The sequence below is a fragment of the Engraulis encrasicolus genome, chromosome 8, assembly GCF_034702125.1.
Source record: "Engraulis encrasicolus isolate BLACKSEA-1 chromosome 8, IST_EnEncr_1.0, whole genome shotgun sequence".
Taxonomy (NCBI): domain Eukaryota; kingdom Metazoa; phylum Chordata; class Actinopteri; order Clupeiformes; family Engraulidae; genus Engraulis; species Engraulis encrasicolus.
The window spans coordinates 11857011-11881351 of record NC_085864.1 but is presented as its reverse complement, the minus strand read 5'-3'; the positions used below and the strand labels follow the sequence as shown (position 1 = coordinate 11881351).

Here is a 24341-nt window from a genome sequence, read left to right as displayed (position 1 = left end):
CTCAATACAACACCTTTGAAAACATTCAACAACAACAACTGCCTGTGCTATCAGAGACAAGAAACTCATTGCTTTCAATGCTAGTCAAACAATGGAGAAGGCCCTTGGAGGTGAGACGTATGGTTTCTTCACTTTGATCCAAGGCTGTTTTTTTGTTTCAACAGTGATAGGTGCACAACTGTCATCTCACGCCCACTCAAATAAAAAACAAGCAAGAAAAACATGCTTAATATTCAACAGCTGTAGGCCTACCTGTTGCTAAGTAAACAACGAGACAAGAGAGAGAAATACATAAGAGAAAGCAAGCAATCAGATGAATCCTAAATCCAGTGTGCCATGGCATTTGCACTATACTGTATCTACGAGGCTGCAAATAGCTAAAGGTCATACAAAAATCAAATCCAATTTTATATGTACTGTATTTGCTTCATCCCGGAAATCACAGGCCTTCTGTGTAGCCAGACAGTTCATGTTGTTTTGGTGGCACAGTAGCGTGCATGTCCCAGAGCTCAGGTTTAACCCCAAACCAGGGTTACATGACGGAACCGTAGATTAATGACAATCTCACTTCCTGGTGACTGCCTTATAAGGTAAGTCACACATGTACACATACACGCGTGCACACACACACACACACACACACACACACACACACACACACACACACACACACACACACACACACACACACACCCACCCACACACACACACACACACACACACACACACACACACACACACACACACACACACACACACACACATAAGCTCTACTAATCCCCCATCCCAAAATGTTTTTTTTTCTTTTTTGGAGAGGTTGAAATAAACATGAAAAGAGAGAAAGAAGGCCAAACCAGAACATGCATCACATCATACCAATCAATGATGTCAGGACAATCGCTCTCGAACTCTGTTGCTGGGCTACGTGACAACAATAAGTCTAACCGGGCCATTAAATGTCGTTCACTGGAGGTGCTTTCAAGTTCGATCAATACCTTTTGCTGCTTGTTAATCGAATACAAACTTAATGTCAAAAAGAGAGAAATGGTGACAATGGCAAAGTGATTTTGGGGGATGGGGGTGAAACAGTAGCATTGTAGTTGATGCACCCTGGTGTTCCTAGACAAAAATTGTTATTTATACACCCAAATCTTCATGGTAAATAATGCTATATACCAGTGTTTCCCAACCTGGGGTATGTGTACCACTAGGGGTACGCGAACACACCTCAGGGGGTACGCGGGAAAATGTGATGATGACAATTGAATGGAGCATAGTCATACTGGGATAAAGGAATATACATAGAGAGTATGGGATAGGGCAGTGTTTCCCAACCAGGGGTACGTGTACCACTAGGGGTACGCGAGCACACCTCAGGGGGTACGTGGAGAAATGTAATAATAACAAATACATGGAGTGTAGCCACTTTGAGATAGCAGAATAGATATAGAGCATGGGTGACGGGGGTACTCTTCATATGACAACATGGCCTAGGGGGTACGCAGGACAAAAAAGGTTGGGAAACACTGGGATAGGGGATACTCATCATACAACAAAAAGGCTTAGGGGGTACGCGAGTCAAAAAAGGTTGGGAAACACTGCTATATACAACCAGGTCATTTTCTTCAATAGCAGTAATTATAGTAATAGTAGCCATAGTAACAGCAATAATAGCAATAATAATAATAGCAAACGGAACAGAAATGGGACATAAATGGAACACGATATCCCGAAAAAGCATTTTCATGCACAGGTCGGTGCATGTGCTCTGCGTACCTTGCAGACTCACTCATTTCTACCGTGTCATTTCAAATCTCTCATCTTCTTACATAAAGCCCATAATCGCTGCATAATCTCCAAAAGAATCACAGTTACATAAGAGACAGCGAATACTGCCATCAGTCAGGCATTCTATTCATTCACTCAACCTACACTTGGTGCGGTGTCGGAAAACACCCCCAAACCTTTAGATTGACTAAAAAATGTAATTGACTAACAAAAGCATCTGTAATTATGATCATCAGGCTCCCACTGCTCTGGCCACTGGTTCAACAAGCACATGCTCCCAGGACATGACTTGTGACATGTCTTTTGTCATAAACATTTTAAGTATGACAAATACTAACAATAATTTGTTCAAATTGCTCAATAATTATTGAGCTGCCTGCATCCACAGACACACAAAATCCTCTTTAAGGTATTCAGTCACAGCTGATGGGATAATCATTTGGCTTTATAATCCAGTTAACCCTACTGGGGTGTGTGTGTGTGTGTGCGTGCGTGCGTGCGTGCGTGCGTGTGTGTGTGTGTGTGTGTGTGTGTGTGTGTGTGTGTGTGTGTGTGTGTGTGTGTGTGTGTGTGTGTGTGTGTGTGTGTGTGTGTGTGTGTGTGTGTGTGTGTTTGTCCGTCTGTCTGTCTGTCTGTCTGCCTGTCTTTCTGCACGCACGACAAAATCCCTTGAACATCACAGCATAATGCCAGCCGGCTTGTCTTGGATATTTATGAAAAGCTCCCCTAAAAGCATCCCCCCTGCCATGACCAGCGCCCATGCTGATGCACTGCCCCCCGTCAGACACCACACAGTGCATTATTGCAGTGTTAATTCAACACTTAGTGGGTAGTGTCAACAGTATGACGTGTTAAATCTGACTCTGTAGTGTTGACTCAGCACGCAGTTAGAATTTACTGTGCATGCTGAAACCTAACAGGTCTGAGTCATTTTCGAAAAACAGGAGGTATTAGAGTGGTTGTGAAGAGGCCCTTGACAAATACACACACATTTTGGATTCATTTGTGTACAGAGATAGATAGCAAGCCACAATTCTACCTACAAACGTATTTGGGGGCCCTGGGCAAAATATAGAAATGGGGGGCTCTTGAATTATATTTGTCGGTATTTACCATGGTGGGGATGACTGTTGGGGGTCTCTAAAGAGGGCAGACTTGGTGGGGGGCTAGGCAATTGCCTAGACTGCCTATTGGTAAAATCAGCTCTGTAGACAGCCATCTGTGTTTTGTGCCTGTTATGTCTGATGACGTCTTGTGCATTGTTGGTGTGAATCATCCTCTCCTGGTTCCCTCTCAGCACTGCTTTCATTCACAACTGTAGTGGTTCTCAAAGTGTGGTCTGGGGGGACCAATGGTCAAAGTTGTTCATGAGGGGCTTTCTACAAACGCAGTCAGCACAGCCTAGGCAAGCATGTAAACTTGTCATTTTAATACACAAGACAGGATTGAGATGTATACAAAGAATAAGGGATCTGCATCTGAATTCGCAGTGCTTAAAACATGAGTGAGTGTATCCATTCAGTTCACAGGTGGTCCGTCAATAAATATTTTGGGGCAAAGTGGTCCTTGGTTTGATTTTTTTTGAAAAATACAGTGGTTGTTTGGGAGTAGGCAGGGAAATTCATGGTGACGCTCACACTCGCTTCTGGTCAAAACACAACACAAAATAGGTATTTTTCAGCACAAAGTAATGTGTTTATTATTGCTGTTGCCCAATAGACCTCTTACAAAAAAACAATGTTTTCAAAAATCAATTCTGTATTGAAAGGCATAAGTGAGTTATCTTCCCTCCGTGGGCTATGGCTTCTCTAAGTAAATGTGATAGAGCATGCAGCCAGTCTGCCTGTATGCATTTTGAATGAGAGTGAACTTTGTGTCCAATCTCTAGGGCATCTTATGAGTTTAGTTAAGTTTATTTAGTTTAGTTGAAATAGGGACCATGCACAAGAGTCACTGGTTACACGAGTAAGACGATGGCTTGTGCCAGATTATAGCTAATACGGCTAGTTTCCATATGCATTCCCTGAGCAGGTAAAACAAATACAAGCATTTGTGCTATATACTTGTTATGTGCTATACAAATAAACGTATGAACTATGAGTAACAAAAAACACTCACGTTTCTTTAAGTAGGTCTGTCATGGTGCTGAGGGCCAGAGTTGTATAAAATAGAAGTAATTCTTACAAATGTAATTACAACACTCGTATGATATTACAAAGTTGAAGCCATATAATATCACACCACTAGTGTTGTAATTACATCTGCAGGAGTACTTCTTAGGCAGGCCGTGCCCTCCTAGTGATGCTACACCTTCAGCATTGCTTCTAGTCAGGCCAAGAGCAATACAAATATCGTTTCTGAGCTACTGAAAATTCAGGTACTCCTCCCACTTTGTCGGAAAGCATACAATCATTAGCAAACCCAGGGAGGCGGGAGGCGGGTCGACAATGCCATTTGGGAAATGTTAATTGTTATGCTCTTGCTCACATCAAGTCTCGAAGAGATTTGAAACTCGAAGATAATCAGGCTAGTACTTCTACTTCACACAACTCCGCTGAGGGCAAGAAAGCATGTGTGTTGTGCCGCCCATCAAGTCCACTTTATGAGCCCGCGCACCTGGGAGAGGGCATACACAGAGTGTGTGTGTGTGTGTGTGTGTGCGTGCGTGCGTGCGTGAGTGCGTGCGTGCGTGCGTGCGTGCGTACGCGTGTACACCTGGGAGAGGGCACCACCCCCGGTGGTGTTGTGGTGGTCTGACTTGAAATGAGGAGCTAATGAATACACTGACCTGAGGTTAAACTCACAAACATCAGGTGACTGTGTGTGTTCATGATTTTTTTTAACCTCCAGACTTCAATCATTTTCAAAATCATCTCAGGTGGCTGCTCAGTCTCTCAGGTAGGCTAGTTTCATGAATGTCAATGTTCAGTCCACCCAACTATGGTATAGAGATACATTTTGTTGGCATGAACCACATGACTACAACATATGTGCAGCATGACTGAATGTCTGTGCTTATCCAGTACACATGATTACAACATGCACTGCATGGGTGCACTTCACTCATTGTAGTTGTATAATGACAATAAACAGTTTTCTTTTTAATCCTTTCTATTCTATTCTATTCTATTAATAACAGGACAGTGATCTAAAGTTCTCACTGTTTGTGAACAACACACAGCCACATGAACATACAGCAAGTGCAACATGAAACAGAAAGTACAATGCAGTATGCATGCAATGAGGGAAACCATGGGTGGCGCTATAGGTGGGGCAAGCAGGGCATTTGCCCCTGAGTCCAGGGTTCTCCCGTATTGATGTTGGGGGCCCCATTATGTCCATGGCATGGGGGCCAAATCTGTGTTTTGCCCTGGGGCCTTATGTGCAACTGTTCCACCACTGGAGGGAACTATGCCACTTGGGATCTGCTGTCAGAAGCAACCATACACTACTGGAACTCCTGACATGTCAGCCCACCAAACTATATACTACGTATGCCCAGCCAACTACAGACAGCATACTAACATGTCATGTGTTTCATGTCAGTGATGTGCATCTCTATGTCCCAGTATCTCTTTTGCGCCTCCCAAATAGTGCTGTGCCACACCACATCATTTTCCCTAAATAACATAAGGATAAAAATGACATTATTCTTGTGTTGGTGAAACACACTGAAAGTAATGTGAACATATGTGCAACATGACACGGAAAACTACATGCATGCTACAGTATGCTGCCGATGATGAGACCGGCTGCCTCATGGGAGCTGCTGTCAGATGCTAGCACACTGTATACTTCCTGACATGTCAGAGAAATCAGCTCTCCACAGAGACGGAGAACACGATGCCTGCCATGACAAGTTAGTGGTTGAAACATGTTTATTTGATGACTTTTTTTGCAGAGGTTCACATGCAGGTCTCTAGACATGGGGTTCCCAAAGTGGGGGCCGGGACCCCTAGGGGAATCGCTGAGGTACTGCAGGGGGATCGCAGAAAGGTTTTCATAAAAACAGGGAAAACACGTACCATAATTCCATAAATTCTCACTTACATGGCTAATAAATATAATTTCTGTTCTTGTGAACCTTGTGAAATTAAAATTTAGCACTAGCAACAAATGGTGTTTGGTATTTGGAACATGGGGAGATGGGGGTCGCAAAAATATACTTAGGACTAAAAGGGGGCCTGCATAAAATGTTTGGGACACACTGCTCTTGACCATGATGATTGAGTGATGAAATGACTTTGAATCACCATGGAAATCCCTCACACATGCACAATTCATCTTCATTAGGAAACTATGGCGACAATTCTGTGGTGACAATACAGTACATAAATCATCATTCCTCTTATCTTTCAATTCAAAGAAGCCAGTGTTACATACATGTGGGATTTTTTTGCAATTTCTTTAATAGCTTTTGTTCCCTAGTACATCCTTTTGATGTATGGCCAAAAAAATCCCCCACATACGCAGGGCTGTATTAAAATGCATAGCGAGGCACCTGCGGCCTAATTCAACTGTACAGTATGTCGAGCCTGTTGAAGGTGCTCTGGGGATAAAGACAGCGTGAGCACTTCCTCCCCCTGGCACTGTGCTGTGCGGTGAACACTGTGAACACGCTCACAGCTATTCTGTTGTTAGTGGGGCATGCAGGGGTGATAAAAGAACCACTTAAACCCCGCATCTTTGCGAGAAACGGCTAATAAAACTGCACTGTTGTGTAACAGTAAATAGGCGCGAGCCGTCCGATAGTAGACTTTCAAACAGGGAAACGGGGACAACCTAATTCTTGACCCAAATCCCCAATATATTCCCCTCACAGTCATCAAATACTACATGCCACACAAGACCAAGGCAGTCAGTCAGTCAGTTATGGAAAATGTTAAAAATAAAAAAAGATTACTTGAAGGCCATGCAACTTAGGCTGTCTAATCTAATAGTCGACAGGCTGAGAGATTTAAAATGGAGTATTTAGAGGCAATTTGAAGGCAAAAATGATATGGCCATCATTCTAACTTGAGAAGAAAAACACATGTATTTTGAGAGCATATTCTAAAAGACCGGAACAAATAAACGAGTCCCAGTCCTTGAACATGCTTCTTAGGTGCAATAATAACAAAAAATTGTCAAGCACAGCAAACAGCAGGACGTGTGAGACATTCATTCTCCCGCTTTCCCCAATTTATCTCCGAACAGCAAATTCACATCCAGCTCCTTGGCGTGTAGATAAAAAGCAAAATGAGAATGAGACGGAGAAAGAGAATGAAAACAAAATCCTTTCTATAGAAGTTTGAACGGAGCAGTAATACCGTCGGTACAAAAAATGCCATTTTGACAGCAAAGTACTTCAAAACTCAAGCCTCTCTTCTGTTCGCTACTACAATTTCTGTTGCACAGTATGATTCAGGGTGTCTGATGCATAGAGGACCCACTCAATCCAACCAACGGGATTCACACAGCAGTAAACTCCAAACATCAGCACACAGACATTCTTTTCCAAACGCATTATCACAGCCCTAGTCAAGTGCCAATGATTGGCATGGACTGAGGCAGTCCTTCTGAGAGAGAAAGCTTCTGACAAGACTGAGCCACGTCATTCCTCTCTCAGCTATTACTAAACTCCTTTGCTCGCAATGTCTTCCTTCTCTCTCACTCTCTCTCTCTCCCCCCTCTTTTTCTCCCTCTGTTTCCCCTCTTCCTCTTCTTCCCTTCTCCACTACCTTCTGTCAACATCAGTCCCTTCTCCTCCCTCCCCTTTTTTCTCCATCTCTCACTTTCCTAACTTCTCCATAATTCTATTCATCTCCTCCCACTCTGCATCTTCATCTCCATCTCTCTCTCCTTCCTTCCCCATGTCTTCCTAACATGCTCTCCAACGCGCAAGGCAGAAGGCTTTCTGCCAAGAACAGTCATTTCATTCTTCCTCTTCCCCTCCCACTACTTGTTCCCTCTCAATCTCCCGATCTCCTTCTTTTCTCACCCCTCTTGCTCCTCTTCCACCTCTTCTCCTTCATTCACTCTCTCTTATTCACCCACTCCTCTCTCTCTGTCTCTCCGTCTCTCTCTCACCTCACTCCAGTAGGTTTGACAGTCTCCCCACGCCCCACCTCTTCTCTTATTCTCCTTCCCCTCTTCCCCTCTCCACCTCACCAGTTGGCCTCACAGCCTTTCCCGCTTCTTCATTCTTCTCTCTCCATAGTTTACCCTCCTTCCTCTCTGTCTCTGTCTCTGTCTCTGTCTCTGTCTCTCTCTCTCTCTCTCTCTCTCTGTCTCTGTCTCTGTCTCTGTCTCTGTCTCTCTCTCTCCACCTCACACAAGCAGGGCCCAATGCCCCTTCAGCCCCTTGCAGTAAGCGTGCGAGTGTAGGGCTACAGGGCTACACACACAAAGCTCATTGTGTGGTACAACAGACTTCTCTCTCAATATCTTCTCCCTCTCCCCTTTCCCCCTCCCTTCTCTGCCTTCTCCTCATTCTTCCCCTCTCGCTCCTCTTCCTTCTGCCCATCTCCTTCCCCTTACCACCAAAGTCAGCCTCAAAGTCTCTCTTTCCCCTTCCATCCCTTTCTACATTGCTCCCTCTCTACATCTGTCTCCAACTCGTTCTGCTGCACTAGGGCCTTTTCTGTTTTATTAAAAAGACAGTCAAGAGTATGTCAGGAAGAGAGGGAGAGAGTTGGGACATAAGGTTGGAACATAACCCAGGCCGGACTCAAGCCTGGGTCCCTGAGGGTATGCAAGCCCATGTGGGGGGACTCGTCCTACTCTCACTCTTTTCCACCGCACACAAGTAGGCAGCAGAGCCTCTTTTCCCCCTCTGCATCACTTCCATCTCCTTTCTTACACCTCCCTCACACTTCCCTCATACAAGCAGGCAGGCAGACAGGCAGACAGGCTATTCAAAGTCATCTTTTTCAAACATGGAACATACAGTATGTCGTATAACATACATTGTATCATTCTCACATGATTACAGAGTTTGATGACATTGTTAACAAGTAATGGGAGGTAGATATGGACAGAGATTATCTTATCCAGTCTCTGTATATAGCATTTTTTCAGATGTGTGTTCATTGGAGGACTTCATACATTTAAAGCGGCACTTTGAATGAAAAAGGTTCCTCACCCCTGGTGTAGAGTACATTGTGCAGTACCACTTTTGGTTTTTTAGGGGGTTTTTTGTTGCAATTTTCTACTAATGCCTGCTTCCATTTTGTGCTTCACAGACATCAAGAATTTACTCCATTCAGTTGGATGGCGTTGACGTTTGCTTGCGGCTCTACTCATCACATCTTCAGGCCAGCTCAACTGTTGGTCCCTGTCCTGTGAGGAGGTGATGCAGAGATGGTCTCTGCTTCAGATGTGGATTGGCACCTTCTCTTCAGCCTTCATCACCGCGAGTAATGCAGAGGGTCATCAAGGCTCTAGGTCAGGGGTTCCAAAACTTAACCCTGACAAGGAGTAGTGTGTAAATGGGGCTATTTCAAAGAGACTAGAAGTCGTGACTAGTAGGTTTATTGTTAGGCTTATTTTTTGTTTATTTTGGTTTAGTTAAATTAATTTATTAATTTCACCTGCTGCAGTCCCCCTAGTACCCCCTTGCTGCCCCCACTTTGAAAACCACAGCAGAGACACTGTGCAGGAAATGGTAAAAAAGGTACTGCAACTATGTTGCTCATTGAAACTGGGCTGCCACTTGCCAAAATTGATCTTTACATGAAAGTTTACTAAGTAATAAACACACATTGTCTAGTATGGTCCAAGTACAGTCATTTTTGCAACTAAAAATGGCTATGTCTGGAAATTCAAAATGGCGGACCAGGTAGAAGATCCCCCTTTTCGTGTATGAAAAGTGCAATTTTTCCAGTCATAATGAATACCGGTACTTAGAATTTGATGGTGGTGGTAAGTATTCATGAAAAAGGTAACATTAGTGAATGGGAAGCATGAATTCTGGAAATAAACAACTACAAATCTCACACAGTGTCCCTTTAAGTTGATGATTCACTCAGTACTCTGATGTGAATGCCACCACCTCCGCCTGTCCAGCCACCATCACCAGTTGGTCCTCGTCTTGTGATGAGGGGTAGGCTCTCATCCTCCCCCCCTCCTCTCTAATGTAGCCCCTGTAATGGAATTATTCCAAGCAGGTGGGGCCTGTGGAAAAAAGATTAACCAGTGCCTACTTCAGTGTTGTCAATGACTATCTTGCATCAGAGGAGAGCACTACTAGTATCCCTCAAAACCAACTGGTGCTCTTGGAAGGGGTTTAATGTTCAAAAAAAGACAGGAGGAAAAAAAATATTGATCCAGGCACTTCAGTTGATTAATGTGGATTAAAAAACCCCAACTTATTTTATTTAAAGGGGAAATGCATTAAAACGCGCAAAGGCTCTGTGGCCTTCATCAGAGTGTCATCAGTCACTATCTTGCATCTCCATCATGTCATTTGAGAACTGAAACTGAGCTGTCTGGCCAGAAAGGACAACTGACCCCATGCTGCTTTCCAGTTAAGTGTTTGAGATTGTGAAACATATCTACATGTATGTGTGTTTACCATTGCTCCATCATGTCATTTGAGAACTGAAACTGTGCTGTCTGGCCAGTAAGAACAACTGACCCCATGCTGCTTTCCAGTTAAGTGTTTGAGATTGTGAAACATATCTACCATTGCTCAAGCCTGTCTTACCATAGACTTATTCACTCTCCTGTGTTTTTGTCTATTCCATGTGTGTTTTTCTTCAGTGCTTTTCATGGCACTTATTTCTGATAACTTAATAGGCCTATACGTAAGCCCTGCTACACACCAAATGGACATACTATTGCTGAAATTTACTCACCCTTAATGTGACGGCCTGGTTTAGTTTGATTGTTCTGTTCATGAAATAAAGCTTATATGACAAGTTATGTGTGTTTTGTTATGGCTCCCCAATCATGTGAATGCAGCATTATTCAGTTGTCAAAGACAAAAACATGTAAGAAAAGTAATTTAACATGATTAGGCTACAAAAGTAATGACTACAGGGCCCTGTCATATCACCGCTGAGCCTTTTACTGTATTGCCTGCGGTTGGGTTTGCCTAATGTTAATTTAAGATGTCTGTTTGTTGACAACTATACCGGTAAGTCAATTCAAGTAGGCTATTCAAAACAAGTGTGATGAACTGTGTCTCTCAGCTCGACTAGCCTGTGGCTTTCTGCAGAATAGTACCAGCTTGAGCAGAATCTGAATCTATGTTGCTTGTAGTCTACTACGGGATGAAACTAGACAAAATAAAACAACTGATATAGTCGTATTTCCTCTCATTGAGCAGATAGATCACGGAGCTCGTCATGCATGTCCCCCAAGCATAATTTCGTAACGAAGTGAACGTTGTTATATGGGAATATAAATAGCCTACGTTTAAATGAGGACATACACGATAAAGACTTATATAGACTCTAGTAAACACCTGATGTGGCCAAGGTAGCTCTTTGCCCTGACACATTAGCACAGTTTCCGGGTCAAACAAAACGCGCCCGTGTCTCTTCTGATATTCCCAGTAAAAGCGCTGGTTTAATTGTGTACAATTTAAGATTAACCAAGTAGGCTATGAACAATAAATCCAGTCAAACCATGATTTTTGTTATCAGTGCTTCACGGATTATATTTAAAACGCATAAAACGAGTGTTTTTTAGCTATAAATTGTTAATCAAATGCGCTGACTATTCATTACTCCTATCAACCCGGTTATACTGAATGGAGCGAATCACCTTTCCAAGATGGCGGGCCCGCGGTCCCATTCGGCCCAGTAGCGGTTACGTTCGTTGCTCAGTCTAGTATTCTATATGATGTCTATGGGCCTCACGGTCCCCGATGCATGCATAGAGCGAGCGAGGAATTGCAAGGCTGCAGGGCTACACACAAGGCTCATTGTGTGGTATAGCATAGCTTTCCCTCTCAATATCTTCTCCCTCTATATCCCCCTCCCATCTCTGCCTTCTCCCCCTTTTCCCCCTTTCTCCCTTGTCTTCCCTCTCCTTCCATCTCCATCATTATCTCTTTCTCCAATTTTTACTTCTCCCGCTCTCCTTCCCCTTTACTTCCGGCCGCCAACGCGAGTGGCAGCAAGTCTTGTGTTTGTCTTTTTTTCGTATATTTTTCTCAAGAGTGTGTATTAGGTCTCTGTCTATGTCTTGTATCTACTGTATGCATCTATGTAAGGTGTCAGAAGCCTTCATCTCCCTCTGTATTAATAAGAGTACTCTACTCTACTACTCTACTGCCCCCCTCACATGAGTTGGCCTCAAATTCTTTCTTTCCTTCATGCCTATCGTTCTCTTTCCATCACTTCCATCCCTTTCGACATTCGTCACTCTCTACACCTGTCTCCAACTCATCCCCCTCTCCCTCTTCCCCTTTCTGCCTTTCACGAGTAGACCTCAAATCCTCTCTTTCCCTCATGCCTCTCCTTTACTCTCCATCACTTACATCCCCTTGCACTTCATCTGTCTATCCCTCTATACATCTGTCTCCATCACTTCTCTCGCTTCTCTCCTCCACCTGACATGAGTAGGTCTCAAATCCTTTATGTCACTCACACTTCTCTTTCCCTGTCTATCACTTCCACTCCTCCTCTCTTCCATTTGCTCTCTCCATCTGTCTCCATCTCTCCCTTCTGTCGTTCTCCTCTACTGCAAACAAGTAGGCCTCAAAGCCTCTCTTTCCCTCAAAGCCTCTCTTTCCCTCGCCCCTGCCTTTTTCACTCCGTCGCCCATCTTCCATTCCCTTCTACCCGCTTCTTCCATCTCTTCTTTCCATTCCTCTCCACACACAAGCAAGCCTCACAGTTCCTCCCTAACACATGCAGAGAGAGAGAGAGAGAGAGAGAGAGAGAGAGAGAGAGAGAGAGAGAGAGAGAGAGAGAGAGTATGAAGGGCTGCGGGGCTACACACAAATCTCATTGTGAGGTACAGTAGCCTTTGTTCTGCCTTCCTCTGAGAGTGCAGTTCATTCTCACCCATCGTGACAAGTGGAGTCAAGCAGTGACACTCAGTCAGCCAGGAATCACAGACCACATTCACATCCACACACTCTCTCCCTCGTATAGTCCTTTTTTTTTGTATTCTTTTCTTCATTCATTCCATCCATCCGAGCCCGTCCTTGATGGCTTCCTGCCACACAGGGAGTCAAAGCTTCTCAAAAACTGAGAAGAGGTTCGACTGTCCAGGGCCAGGACTTTTCAACACAGAGAGGCGAAGGAAGAGTGAATGTTTAATCAACTCAGTTTGCCATGAGAGAGAGAGAGAGAGAGAGAGAGAGAGAGAGAGAGAGAGAGAGAGAGAGATAGAGAGAGAGAGAGAGAGAGAGAGAGAGAGACAGAGAGAGAGAGAGAGAGAGAGAGAGAGAAGGAAGCAGAGAGAGATAGAAAAAAGGAAGAAACTGTGAGGAAAGGAGAGTGAGAGAGAGAGAGATAGAGAGAGAGAGAGAGAGAGAGAGAGAGAGAGAGAGAGAGAGAGAGAGAGAGAGAGAGAGAGAGAGATAGAAAGAGAGAGAGAGCATGTGCCAGAAAGCTGAATGATAGACGGAGGACGCCCTTGCATTCCAACACATTCCAACATGTACAGGACACTTCTCTCTCTTCCCTCTCATGCGACACCACCACACGACACACCCCAAAACAACATTTTGTGGCCCTAAAAAAATAATCATGGAAATGAAAATTGATTAGAAAAATCCTTCGCTGGCGCTGGTGTTGCTATAGGGCCAAGCCGGCCTCTCTGAGGGGATTACGGGCCGGGCTGGCCGCTAGCTAATGCTGCGTGTCCCTCTCTCTGCTCACGCTCGCGCCCGCACTCCCATCGGCTTTGAATCAGGTCACTAGCCACTATTCCAGAACCAGATGAGATCCAGAATGCCTCTGACCAGGGATGGATCTGGACTGCTCATCTGGAATACAGGGCATTTTCCTGGTGGTTCGACAGTCTCCAAGCCAATCATTTTGCTTGATTTTATGTTTGTTTATTTGCTTCTTTTGTTTTTTTGCCCTTAGAGATCAGTCCACAAGATAGATTGGGTGTCCAATTGGGGGTGGGGTATTTCAGTATTTTTTTCCTGGTGGTTCGACAGTCTCTAAGCCAATCATTTTGCTTGATTTTTTAAAATGTGTTTGGTTTTTTTGCCCTTAGAGATCAGTCCACAAGTTATATTGGGTGGCCCATTGGGGCTGGGGTAGGTGAGAGGCTTTTCTAATGCCACAAATGCCTGGGCCAATTTAGTTTTTTTTTTGTTCCACCCCAGCTCTGCCTCTGACACCACTGCTTGCTGTCTGCTGCCTACCTGCTACTGCAAAATGTAGCAGACTCTTAGATTTATGAGAGAAGTGTGTGTGTGTGTGTGTGTGTGTGTGTGTGTGTGTGTGTGTGTGTGTGTGTGTGTGTGTGTGTGTGTGTGTGTGTGTGTGTGTGTGTGTGTGTGTGTGTGTGTGTGTGTGTGTGTGTGGGGGGGGGGGCAGTGTTAAAGCTGACCAGAGATGAGCTTGAGGGATGGCATGCTTGCTTGAAATACAAACAGTCAAAATCTCCCCATGCGAAACAGCCGGCCACGATTTGCAATATCATCAAAATATCTGTCCGCAATAATAAAAGTCCCTTTTTTACAAATCACTGTTGGTACCTGTGTGTGTGTGTGTGTGTGCGTGTGCGTGTGCGTGTGCGTGTGTGTGTGTGTGTGCGTGTGCGTGTGCGTGTGCGCGTGCGCGTGTGCGTGTGTGTGTCAAGGGTAGAGGAAGATGAGATGAGAGAAGCATGCATAATAAGGGATAGTGTAGCATACGTGGGCGTGTGTGTGTGTGTGTGTGTGTCTGAGTTGTTGAGGTGTTGTTGATGGGTTTAAACGGAGGATACGATAAGGATTAAGAGGAGAAACCGGTTTGGGAGGGAAGGGGTATTAAGAAAAGGACGTCAACATTAGATGGGGCCGATTCAGAAAACTACGTGGGCGAATGCCTGGAGAGGTAGCGGCAGTCCTGTCAGTGGGGAGCTGTTAAGGAGGGAGATGAAAACGAGGAGTTGGGCAAAAGAAGGAACAGGGAAGGAAGAGAGGAAGAGAGGAAGAGAGGAAGAGGAAAGGGGAAAGAGGAGGAGAGAAAAAGAAAGGGAGAGGGGAACCAGCAACAGCATTAAGCGCTGACTGATGACTCATTGAAAGATAGGAAGACTCCTGGGACTCAGCACTCAGGACGCCACAGCAAGACTCATCTATCAGTTTCATGAGAGACTTAGCCAAAGTGTTTTCCTATTTGCTAACCCACCTCAAATCCCCCTTTCACACACACACACACACACACACACACACACACACACACACACACACACACACACACACACACACACACACACACACACACACACACACACACACACACACACACACACACACACACACACAGACACATGTAGACACACACATGCTCTCTCTCTCTCTCGCTCTCACCCACACACGCATGCATAGATGCAGGGAAGAGAACAGGAGGGGGGGGGGGATTGGGACAGTTGTCCTGGGCCCAGGGAGAGAGGGGGCCAAGAACTGACCCTCCTTACATCGTATGCATTGGGTTTGAGGCCCTTTCAAATGTCTTTGTCCTGGGCCCAGCCAAAGCTGTCAACGGCCCTGCATATATGCATGCACGCACGCACGCATATACACACGCGCACACACACACACACACACGCACACACACACACACACACACACACACACACACACACACACAAGCACATAAACACCGATGCCTCCTGGTTCTTTCTAATGATTATGGCAGCCACAGTGCCCAATGGGACTGCAGGGAAATACATACTCCCATATATTCATTCTATATTTATCTCACAACATTGGTCTTCTCCACAGTAAGCTATACCAGGCTTCTTATATAAAATAGATTGGGCAGAGCCTACGTATACCCAGGGGGTCAAAAAAAGGTTAAATTCCTGGCTGATCTCTTTACGGCAATCAGCTCGAGTGCAGTCATCCATAACCTCCCGAAATGCTGCCCTCATACTCTCCATCAGGGAAAAAGAAACTGCAGATGTTCAAGGATCACTTCTCACAAAGTTAAGAGCCTTTTTACGCACAACTGCATGCAAGGCTTTGGCAAATCAGCTTATTTTGTTTTGCTTAAATATTATTGACTGTATGGCGCGGCGCCATGGAAAGAAACGCGACACTGATATGCTGAGGTCATAGTTCTGCGATAATATAGAAGATATTACATAACAATGCTTTTTTATATGCAATTTTAGACTGAAGCTGTTAAAATAGCGACTTAGCAGGTATGCTGTGCCTAGGATATTGCGTATTTAAGGAATGAAGATAGTTCTATCAAGCATTTCAAACAGGGGTGTTACGTAATTCACGCATGACCAGGTCAACCCTGAATTTGTGGATGTATAGAGAGGAGCACTGTAGCCTCGTAGTACTAGCAACTATGACTCACCATGTTCAGAGAACTCAGAGGAACATTTCTTCATTTCAAGACTGCTTTAAGTACTGGAATGTGTGTGCGTGTGTGTGTGTGTGTGTGTGTGTGTGTGTGTGTGTGTGTGTGTGCGTGTGTGTGTGTGTGTGTGTGTGTGTGTGTGTGTGTGTGTGTGTGTGTGTGTGCGAGCATGTGTGTGTTTGTGTGTGTGTGTGTGTGTGTGTGTGTGTGTGTGTGTGTGTGTGTGTGTGTGTGTGTGTGTGTGTGTGCGTGTGTGCGAGCACTTGTGTGTGTGTGTGTCTGTGTGTGCGTGGGCATGTACACACGTGTGTGTTTCAAAAGCACAGCCACAGATGTCTGCCCAGGAAAAGGCTTTGACAGATCATTAATATACCCCACGATACCATCAGAGACTCTGCTGCTGCAAAAGTCGAGCAAGTGGACTTTATTCCAGACCCCGAAGGTACAAATCAAATATTCTCCCCTTTAGCGATGAAATTTACCATAAAATTGGATTCACAGCCACTTGAGACTTCATATATCCTCGTTTTTTTTCCCGTTTTTTTCTTCTCTTTAATCCCCCTGACAACTGAAATGGCTACAATTGGCGAGCTACGCTCCCCCCTCTTTTTAAAATGCAAGTGTGCCACCTTGCTGGTCACCTGCACTTTACTGTTGAGAAGGTGCGCCACTTAAACAGAGCTCATTCAAGCACACCGCGGACACGGCGGGCCCCTTTAGCTGATTACAATAAGCCACCGGCGTCAAAAGGAGCCAGTGATGGGGAAACGATAGGAGTGTGCTTTTCCTCAGGGCTGGGGAAATGGTCTACCATTTTTTCTTCATTTTTACATGAGAGTGAGCTGCGATTAACTACAAAAGCAAAAAAAACCTCCTGAGATGGTCCTTGTCTCTTTCAGATAGATGTGTGGAGAAGAATTAAAAAAAAACTTGAAATTAAATGGGGAAAAAATGCTGATGTCTCCACCTTAATGCGAAATGATCTGTGAGCTACACGGCAAACGAAAGGCCATCATCTGAAGAATGGATTCTCTATAAACCCACTAATGCGCACTAAAAGGGGCCTTAATGAATAGCTGGCCTTTGTGAACAGGTTTTATCTGCACATCGAAGCAAACACAGTGAAAAAAGAGAACTCCAAGGAAACGAAGGATGGCGTTGAGGAAGGTTTTGTATGTATCCATTACCTAAAATTGTGTGTCTGTTATATTTATTCTGTTAGGTTGTTTATTAGCTTCTGTGGAATGAGAGGTGACTCTAAAGCAGGTGGCTTTGGCATGCAGAGATTGTGTCACCGCTCTCTCTCCGTCTCTCTCTTTACTTACATAATTATTTATATACAGTGCCCTCCATAATTATTGGCACCCCTGGTTGAGATGTGTTAAAAGCCTTAAAATAAATTCAGTGTTTATTGCAGAAGAATACTGTCACACTGAAAATTGTAGGAAAATGTAGCCTTCAACTCAAATGAATTGTAAGAAAATAAAAAAAAATCCCTGACTAAAAAATAATTATTTTTCATTAAATCACCTGTTCCACAATTATTGGCACCCTTAACAATTCCCAGGCAATAAATATAATTGAAGCATTTCTGTCATTTCTACAGTAGTTTACAAAGTTTACCAGAGTATGTAGGAACATTTAATTAGTAATTCATCACTTCCTGTTTCCCTGGGGTATAAATATGACGTGACACCGAGGCCATTTCTCTTATCCACTCTTAAACATGGGAAAGACAAAGGAACACAGCATACAAGTGAGGCAGATGTGCGTCGACCTTCACAGGTCAGGCAGAGGCTACAAGAAGATTGCCACTCAACTGCAGCTGCCCATATCCACTGTGAGAGGAATAATTAAGAAGTTCAAAACAACTGGAACAGTGGTAAACAAGCCTGGACGAGGACCCAAGTTTATTTTGCCACCACGCACAGTGAGGAGGATGGTAAGAGAAATCAAAAGATCTCCAAAGCTCACTGTTACAGAATTACAACAAATGGTAGCATCCTGGGGTCACAAAGTCTCCAAATCAACCATCAGGCGCTGTCTACACGCCAACAAGCTGTTTGGGAGGCATGCACGGAGAAAACCTTTCCTCACTCACAATCATAAACGCAAGCGTCTGGAGTTCGCCAAGCGGTATTGGGGCTTCAACTGGGACCGTGTGCTTTGGTCAGATGAGACCAAGATTGAGCTTTTTGGCAACAAACACTCTAAGTGGGTCTGGCGTACCACGAAAGATGTGCATGCTGAAAAGCACCTCATACCCACTGTGAAGTATGGGGGTGGGTCAGTGATGCTGTGGGGCTGTTTCGCTTCCAAAGGCCCTGGGAACCTTGTTAGGGTGCATGGCATCATGAATGCTTTGAAATACCAGGACATTTTAAATCAAAATCTGTTGCCCTCTGCCCGAAAGCTGAAGCTGGGTCGTCACTGGGTCTTTCAGCAAGACAATGACCCTAAACATATGGCCAAATCTACACAGAAATGGTTCACCAGACACAAGATCAAGCTCCTCCCATGGCCATCTCAGTCCCCTGACCTCAACCCCATTGAGAACCTGTGGGGTGAGCTGAAGAGGAGAGTACAGAGGAGAGGACCCAGGTCTCTGGATGATTTAGAGAGATTCTGCAAAGAGGAATGGCTGAAGATCCCTCTTTCTGTCTTTTCCCATCTTTTGAAACATTATAGGAGAAGATTAGGTGCTGTTTTGTTGGCAAAAGGGGGTTGTACAAAATATTAACACCAGGGGTGCTAATAATTGTGACACACATTATTTGATGTCAAATAATTATTTCTTTTTGTGGGATTTTTTCCCCACTGAATAAATGCACTTGTATTGAAGGTTGGATTTTTCTCTTTTTTTCCATTAAGGTCCCATATTATTTAGAAAAAAATAAAATAATTGGAAGCTAAAAAACACATCTCAACCAGGGGTGCCAATAATTATGGAGGGCACTGTATACTATATTCAGGGTAATTCCTGGAATCAGGGACTTGAAGATCAGACACTTTTACTGCACTGTCAGAAAAATCTGGATCGCTCGTAACCTGATGACTGGGGGGGCGGGGGTGTGCACCCTAAATCCCTCACCAGAAGCCACCCCCACACACTTAGCACTAGATGCATGTCTCATGTTTTGTGACGCGATGCTTGTGGGAGGGTGGGAAGGAGGGAGAAGATTTTTTGGGAGGATTGCCGTGACAATGACTAATGACAGCGGAACCAAACAATTCCCTCCCCCTCCTCCAACTGACTGCACGGTTTCCCTTCAAACCAGAAAAACATCCTATCACACAGGGGCCAGGTGGGTAAAGTCAAAACGCAACCAACCATTAAAAAACACACCAACAAGCAAACAAATAAACATATAAACAAGCATGAATAATTTGTGGATTTTGTTGACAGCACAATCAGTCCAGCTGTGCCATTGGGGCCTTAACGAATGGCTGTCACGTGCAGGGCTACTGACAGCTTTGGCTGGGCCCAGGACAAAGGCATCTGAAAAGACACCTCTTTAATATACATAATTGGGATTCAATTCTGGGCCCCCCCATCTCCATGGGCCCGGGACAACGTACCCTTTGCCCCACCCCCCGTCGGCTGTCCTGGTCGCATGTTCTACCCCAGCAGTCAAAGCAGTGCAATCTGCCCCATAGACATTGCAATATTGACAAGGTGGAGGGCCGCAATTAATACAGTGACAGCAGCATGGAGAAGTTGGCGATGAGATGAAGGAAAAATCAAGACTGTTGACAGACTGTGGCACTCAAGTGTGTGTCTCCACTGTTTGATGTCGCCCTGAGTGTAGGCGACGAACTGAAGGGTGCATGGGAGGTGGGTGATTGACTACTTATGACTGGGAGGCAACTGTATATTTAAAGCAACAATAAAGGCAACAATTTTCTCCACATGAATGTTTCAGTTGTTTATCAACGTTAACCCCTTAAGACACAGCCCCCAATTTAAATGAGCTGTTACCAGAATGGCAATGACCAAGTCGCAATGTCTTACTAAAGGCCCTGTGCACTCAGTCATAGTGGTGAAGTATGATGGTAGTAAAGTTTTTCCAGTGACTATTACAATCTTCCAGTGGTCCATAGGCATGTGTTAAGGGGCTACAGCAGGCTAAAACACATTTTCGAATTTGGTTAACCAAAAAGTCATTTTTGAGGAGTGAACCATCTCACTTTTTCAAGACAAGAGGCAATTCTCTCGTTGACTATTAGTGCTGCTTTAATGAAGTAGAAAACCTGGAGCCGTCAGCCATTTAACTGTGTCAGCCTCCAATCTCCCCAATCAGTGGTCCAACATCAGGTTCATGAGCCCTGATGTAGGATGGGTCTGTCACTTTGACAAGAATGAATTACAACCTAATAATTGCCGTAGCGCATTCTCCAGGTGCCATGACAATCGATTATCAACTCTCATCTATGAGATTGCCTGCATGCCTCGCATGTTGTGGGATGTCTGCATGCATTGCATTGTACTGTAATGAACCATTCTCCTGCATACAGATAGTGATGAGAGATCTAGGATTCTATGTCAGTGAAGAATGGTTTAGTCCTTGGGGAGCTGTGGCCTAGTGGTTAAGGAGATGAGTTTTAGATCAGAGGGTTGTAGTTTCGAATCCCACCTTTCCACTCCCTATCTCACTCCATAGCTGAGATGCCCTTGAGCAAGGCACCTACTATAACCCCCAACTGCTCCAGGGACTGTAACCAATACCCTCCACTGATAATAACTGTAAGTCGCTTTGGATAAAAGCGTCTGCTAAGTGTAATGTAATGTAAAAACCCTCATACAGCAGCACAGTTCTGTCCGAGAAGGGAAGGGAGTAGGCCTGTGTCCTGGGTAGGACTGTGTGACTTAGAGCAGAAAGAGATTTATGATGCACCTTAGCCCTATATACTGAGCCCGTTCACCTGCAGCAAGACATTGTATTAAGAAAGGGTCACGTCATCCAAAACAGCCCATCGCATTAAGAGAGAGGGTCATATTTATAAACTCACAATGAACCTGAGTGCGAACTAGGCCAATGACACGACAAGAACAACTCCCATCACCTAATGGATCCTGTCAACGTCTGCGGCAAGCCAGCGCCACTATCGCAGGATGCTAATGATGCTGTGTTGCACAGGGAAACAGCAATCCTGTTTTCTGCTTCCGAGAAATTACCGTGATTTACAGCATGTGGCCTGTAGCTGTCTTCTTCCTTATGGCAATTGAATGTATTTGGAATGCAACCACCACACTGCTTGTTGTCGATGATGCGGACATGCCTGTAATAGCCAAAGGCATTTGAATAGGCCCAGCCAAATATATGCCTGAAGGCTTCCAACACATTTTTTTTTGTAAGTGGGGAGTAGGGAGTAACATCAGAAGAGAAACGCTTACAGAGGCAAATCCTTTTCTTTTTTTTGTTCAACATCAAGTCCTGAAGTCCTTCCTAGACACTCTCCCCAAGATGTAGGCAAGAGATGCTTGCTTACATGTGCCAACCGTGTAGGCGAAGTGTGTGTTGTCAAAAAAAATAAGATGCACTGCTGTGAGCAGGACACAAAGAAGCTTGCTTAGGGGATAAGAGAACAGACTGCACACTGTGCGTCTATGTTGTCTCAGTGAAAGCACTTCTGAAGCTGTGCCACCGTTGAATTATACATATTGTCTATGTAAACATATGGGGCTCTTTCAGACGTCAGATGCGAGTTTTCTCAGTGATGGTCCAGCTGTACAACCCGTTGCCTCACAAAACAGCATGACGTGATCCGTGGAAGCCTTAGCCTTCAGTGATAAAATATCTAGCAGAGTTGTATTACTTCAGCCATGCTATGTGTCTGCCAGCTTGCTTGCATGCCTTTCGTGGCACACGTAGGCTATTGAATAATATCCCATTACTTAAACATAATATGTTAAATGGGCCAGAAATGAAGGCGTGACCTGTGTTGGTTTATGCAAATGGCTTGCGAGAGGTCAGCAGCCTACATTGTACCACGGAGACCCCTGGGCAACACTGGCGCATGCGTTCATAAATAATAGGCGACTTTATCGGGATAGCGCGCACGTGACCAAAGACATCTGCCCAAAACATGCCTAATTAGATGGGCTGTTTTTCTTCTGTGAGGGAACAAGCTGGGAACACAAAGTCGATCACAACATCAACGGATCTTCATTTGCATGTTTGGCTATCATCATGCAAGAAGTGTTCCAACCCCTTACCCACGGCTGATGCTCGTTCCAGCATCCGTAACTACTGCGTTATATTTTGACTTGCTGATCTCCCTGAAAAAGGAGAGGCTTGGGTATCTTCTTAGCTCCTGGGCTACATGAATAGTATTTACCTAAACATGTTATGGCAGAAACAGTTGTCTCTCTATCCCCACTAAGTCCCCGTTTCATCTGTTCTCCACCATTTCACCAGCATCTTTCAATCTCAACAGACCAAACACGGACATTACATACTACGATGACAGCATGCTTAGGAAATGCATTGTTATAACACGTACACAATAAGTTACTGACATGTCATTTCATTGCGCAGTAGACTCTCCAATACCAGTTTGAACTGAACTTCTATCGTCTGAAATCGAGGTCTGCGCAATGAGGAGCCCTGGGCAATTTGGGTAGTCCAACTTATCGGACATGATAACATTGTAAAGTTAGTCATCTACATGAAGTCTACGCTATTAGTGACATAGGCTAACTGTCATTCTGAAGTGAAGTTTTCGCATCCTACCTGATTACGGCTGTATCACCCTGACGTACGGTAACGTTGTCGGTCGGGCGTTGCATATCCACACTCCGGACGGGGAATCCTGTGGGAATAAGACAAAGTAGCCTGAAAAAAGACGCCTGCAACTGCCTCCAACACGACTTCCTTCCGACGAGCATTTCAGAAAAAGACACGCTTTAGGTCCACGGGGAAAAGTGTATTTGCACTTTGAAGAGAGATTGTTCCAGTTCAGTTCCACGCTTGGGATGCGCTCCGCAACAACAAAAAGCCCCCTGTCTGACTTATACAGATGAAGACAAACACGCGTTGAAGTAACGGAAGAAAAATGGTCTGAAAGCATGCATGGAGTCTACTCCATACACTCGTGTGCACACAGACGTATCCCGCTGCTCCCGAGAAAGAAAAGCGACTAGCTGGTCTCCCATCAAGTGGATATTCCGTCCTCCGCGGTTACCATCTCTCACTTCAGCTCACTCTCTCTCGCTCTCTCTCCCCGACTCTCCTCCCCCGCTCTAAACATCGCACTGCTGCCCCCTTCACGAGAGTCTGATGCTCGCTCATTGGTTGTCACGACAACATTATCATCTGCTGCCCCTCTCTCTTCCCGCCACAACTGCAAAGGGGTCCTGCAATGGCCAGACAACTCGGGCTTTTGTGTAAACTCATTTTAAACTCCACATAACCCCGTCTGCGCGGCTGCGTTCATTGTAGGCCTATTGCAGCCTAAGTGCACTAGGCCTACCATTAACAAGAGGCCTTGAGTAGCAACAGGACAGCGAGTGTATTAAATGTGTGGCAGATAGGTTTTTAGTTGTTGTAGCTTACTGAACACCCAGCACAATTCTGAGGGAGCCTTTAAAATCTTTTTGATATTTCAAAATTGTTACCATAGGCCTCAGAAAGGAAAAATAAACTAAATGCATTCTCTGTCTGTAAGATGTTCTTGACTTTGCCTGATGCCTGAAACACAAGTTAAACATGATAATCAGATTTTTAGACATATCTGTCTCTAAGTTTTCTAATAGCCTACCGTGGCATCAGCTTAAGCAGTGAATGTGTGGTGTCTATAGCCTATAACTCGATTCAGAACAGCGTGCAGGAGAGCATACTGCACACTTTCCATCATGTTAAGCAGAGATCGGTCAGATTGCATCCCCAAATTAGTTCACAGACGGCTTTACTTTGCAATAGACAGATGGCTGCAATCTTACTTATTCACTTCCCAACCAACAAATTCAAAATTCTTTAGAGTAAAAAAAACAACCATGCACCGACTCAAACATTGGATGAATCTACATACTTGTGTTGGCAAGTCTGAAATATTTAGGCCTATTTTAGAGTCTTGAGT

The 24341-nt window shown here is 44.6% G+C and overlaps 1 protein-coding gene across 1 annotated transcript in view; it reads right to left on the bottom strand.

Annotated features, from left to right (window-relative positions):
• Positions 1-23485, bottom strand: part of lsamp (limbic system associated membrane protein) — a 247328-nt gene extending 223843 nt beyond the window's left edge. Inside the window, exon 1 of the mRNA XM_063204977.1 lies at positions 22997-23485. Within this exon, the coding sequence (XP_063061047.1) occupies positions 22997-23151 (155 nt within the window). The 5' untranslated portion in view covers positions 23152-23485. The remainder of the gene's footprint in view (positions 1-22996) is intronic.
• Between the last annotated feature and the right edge of the window lie 856 nt (positions 23486-24341).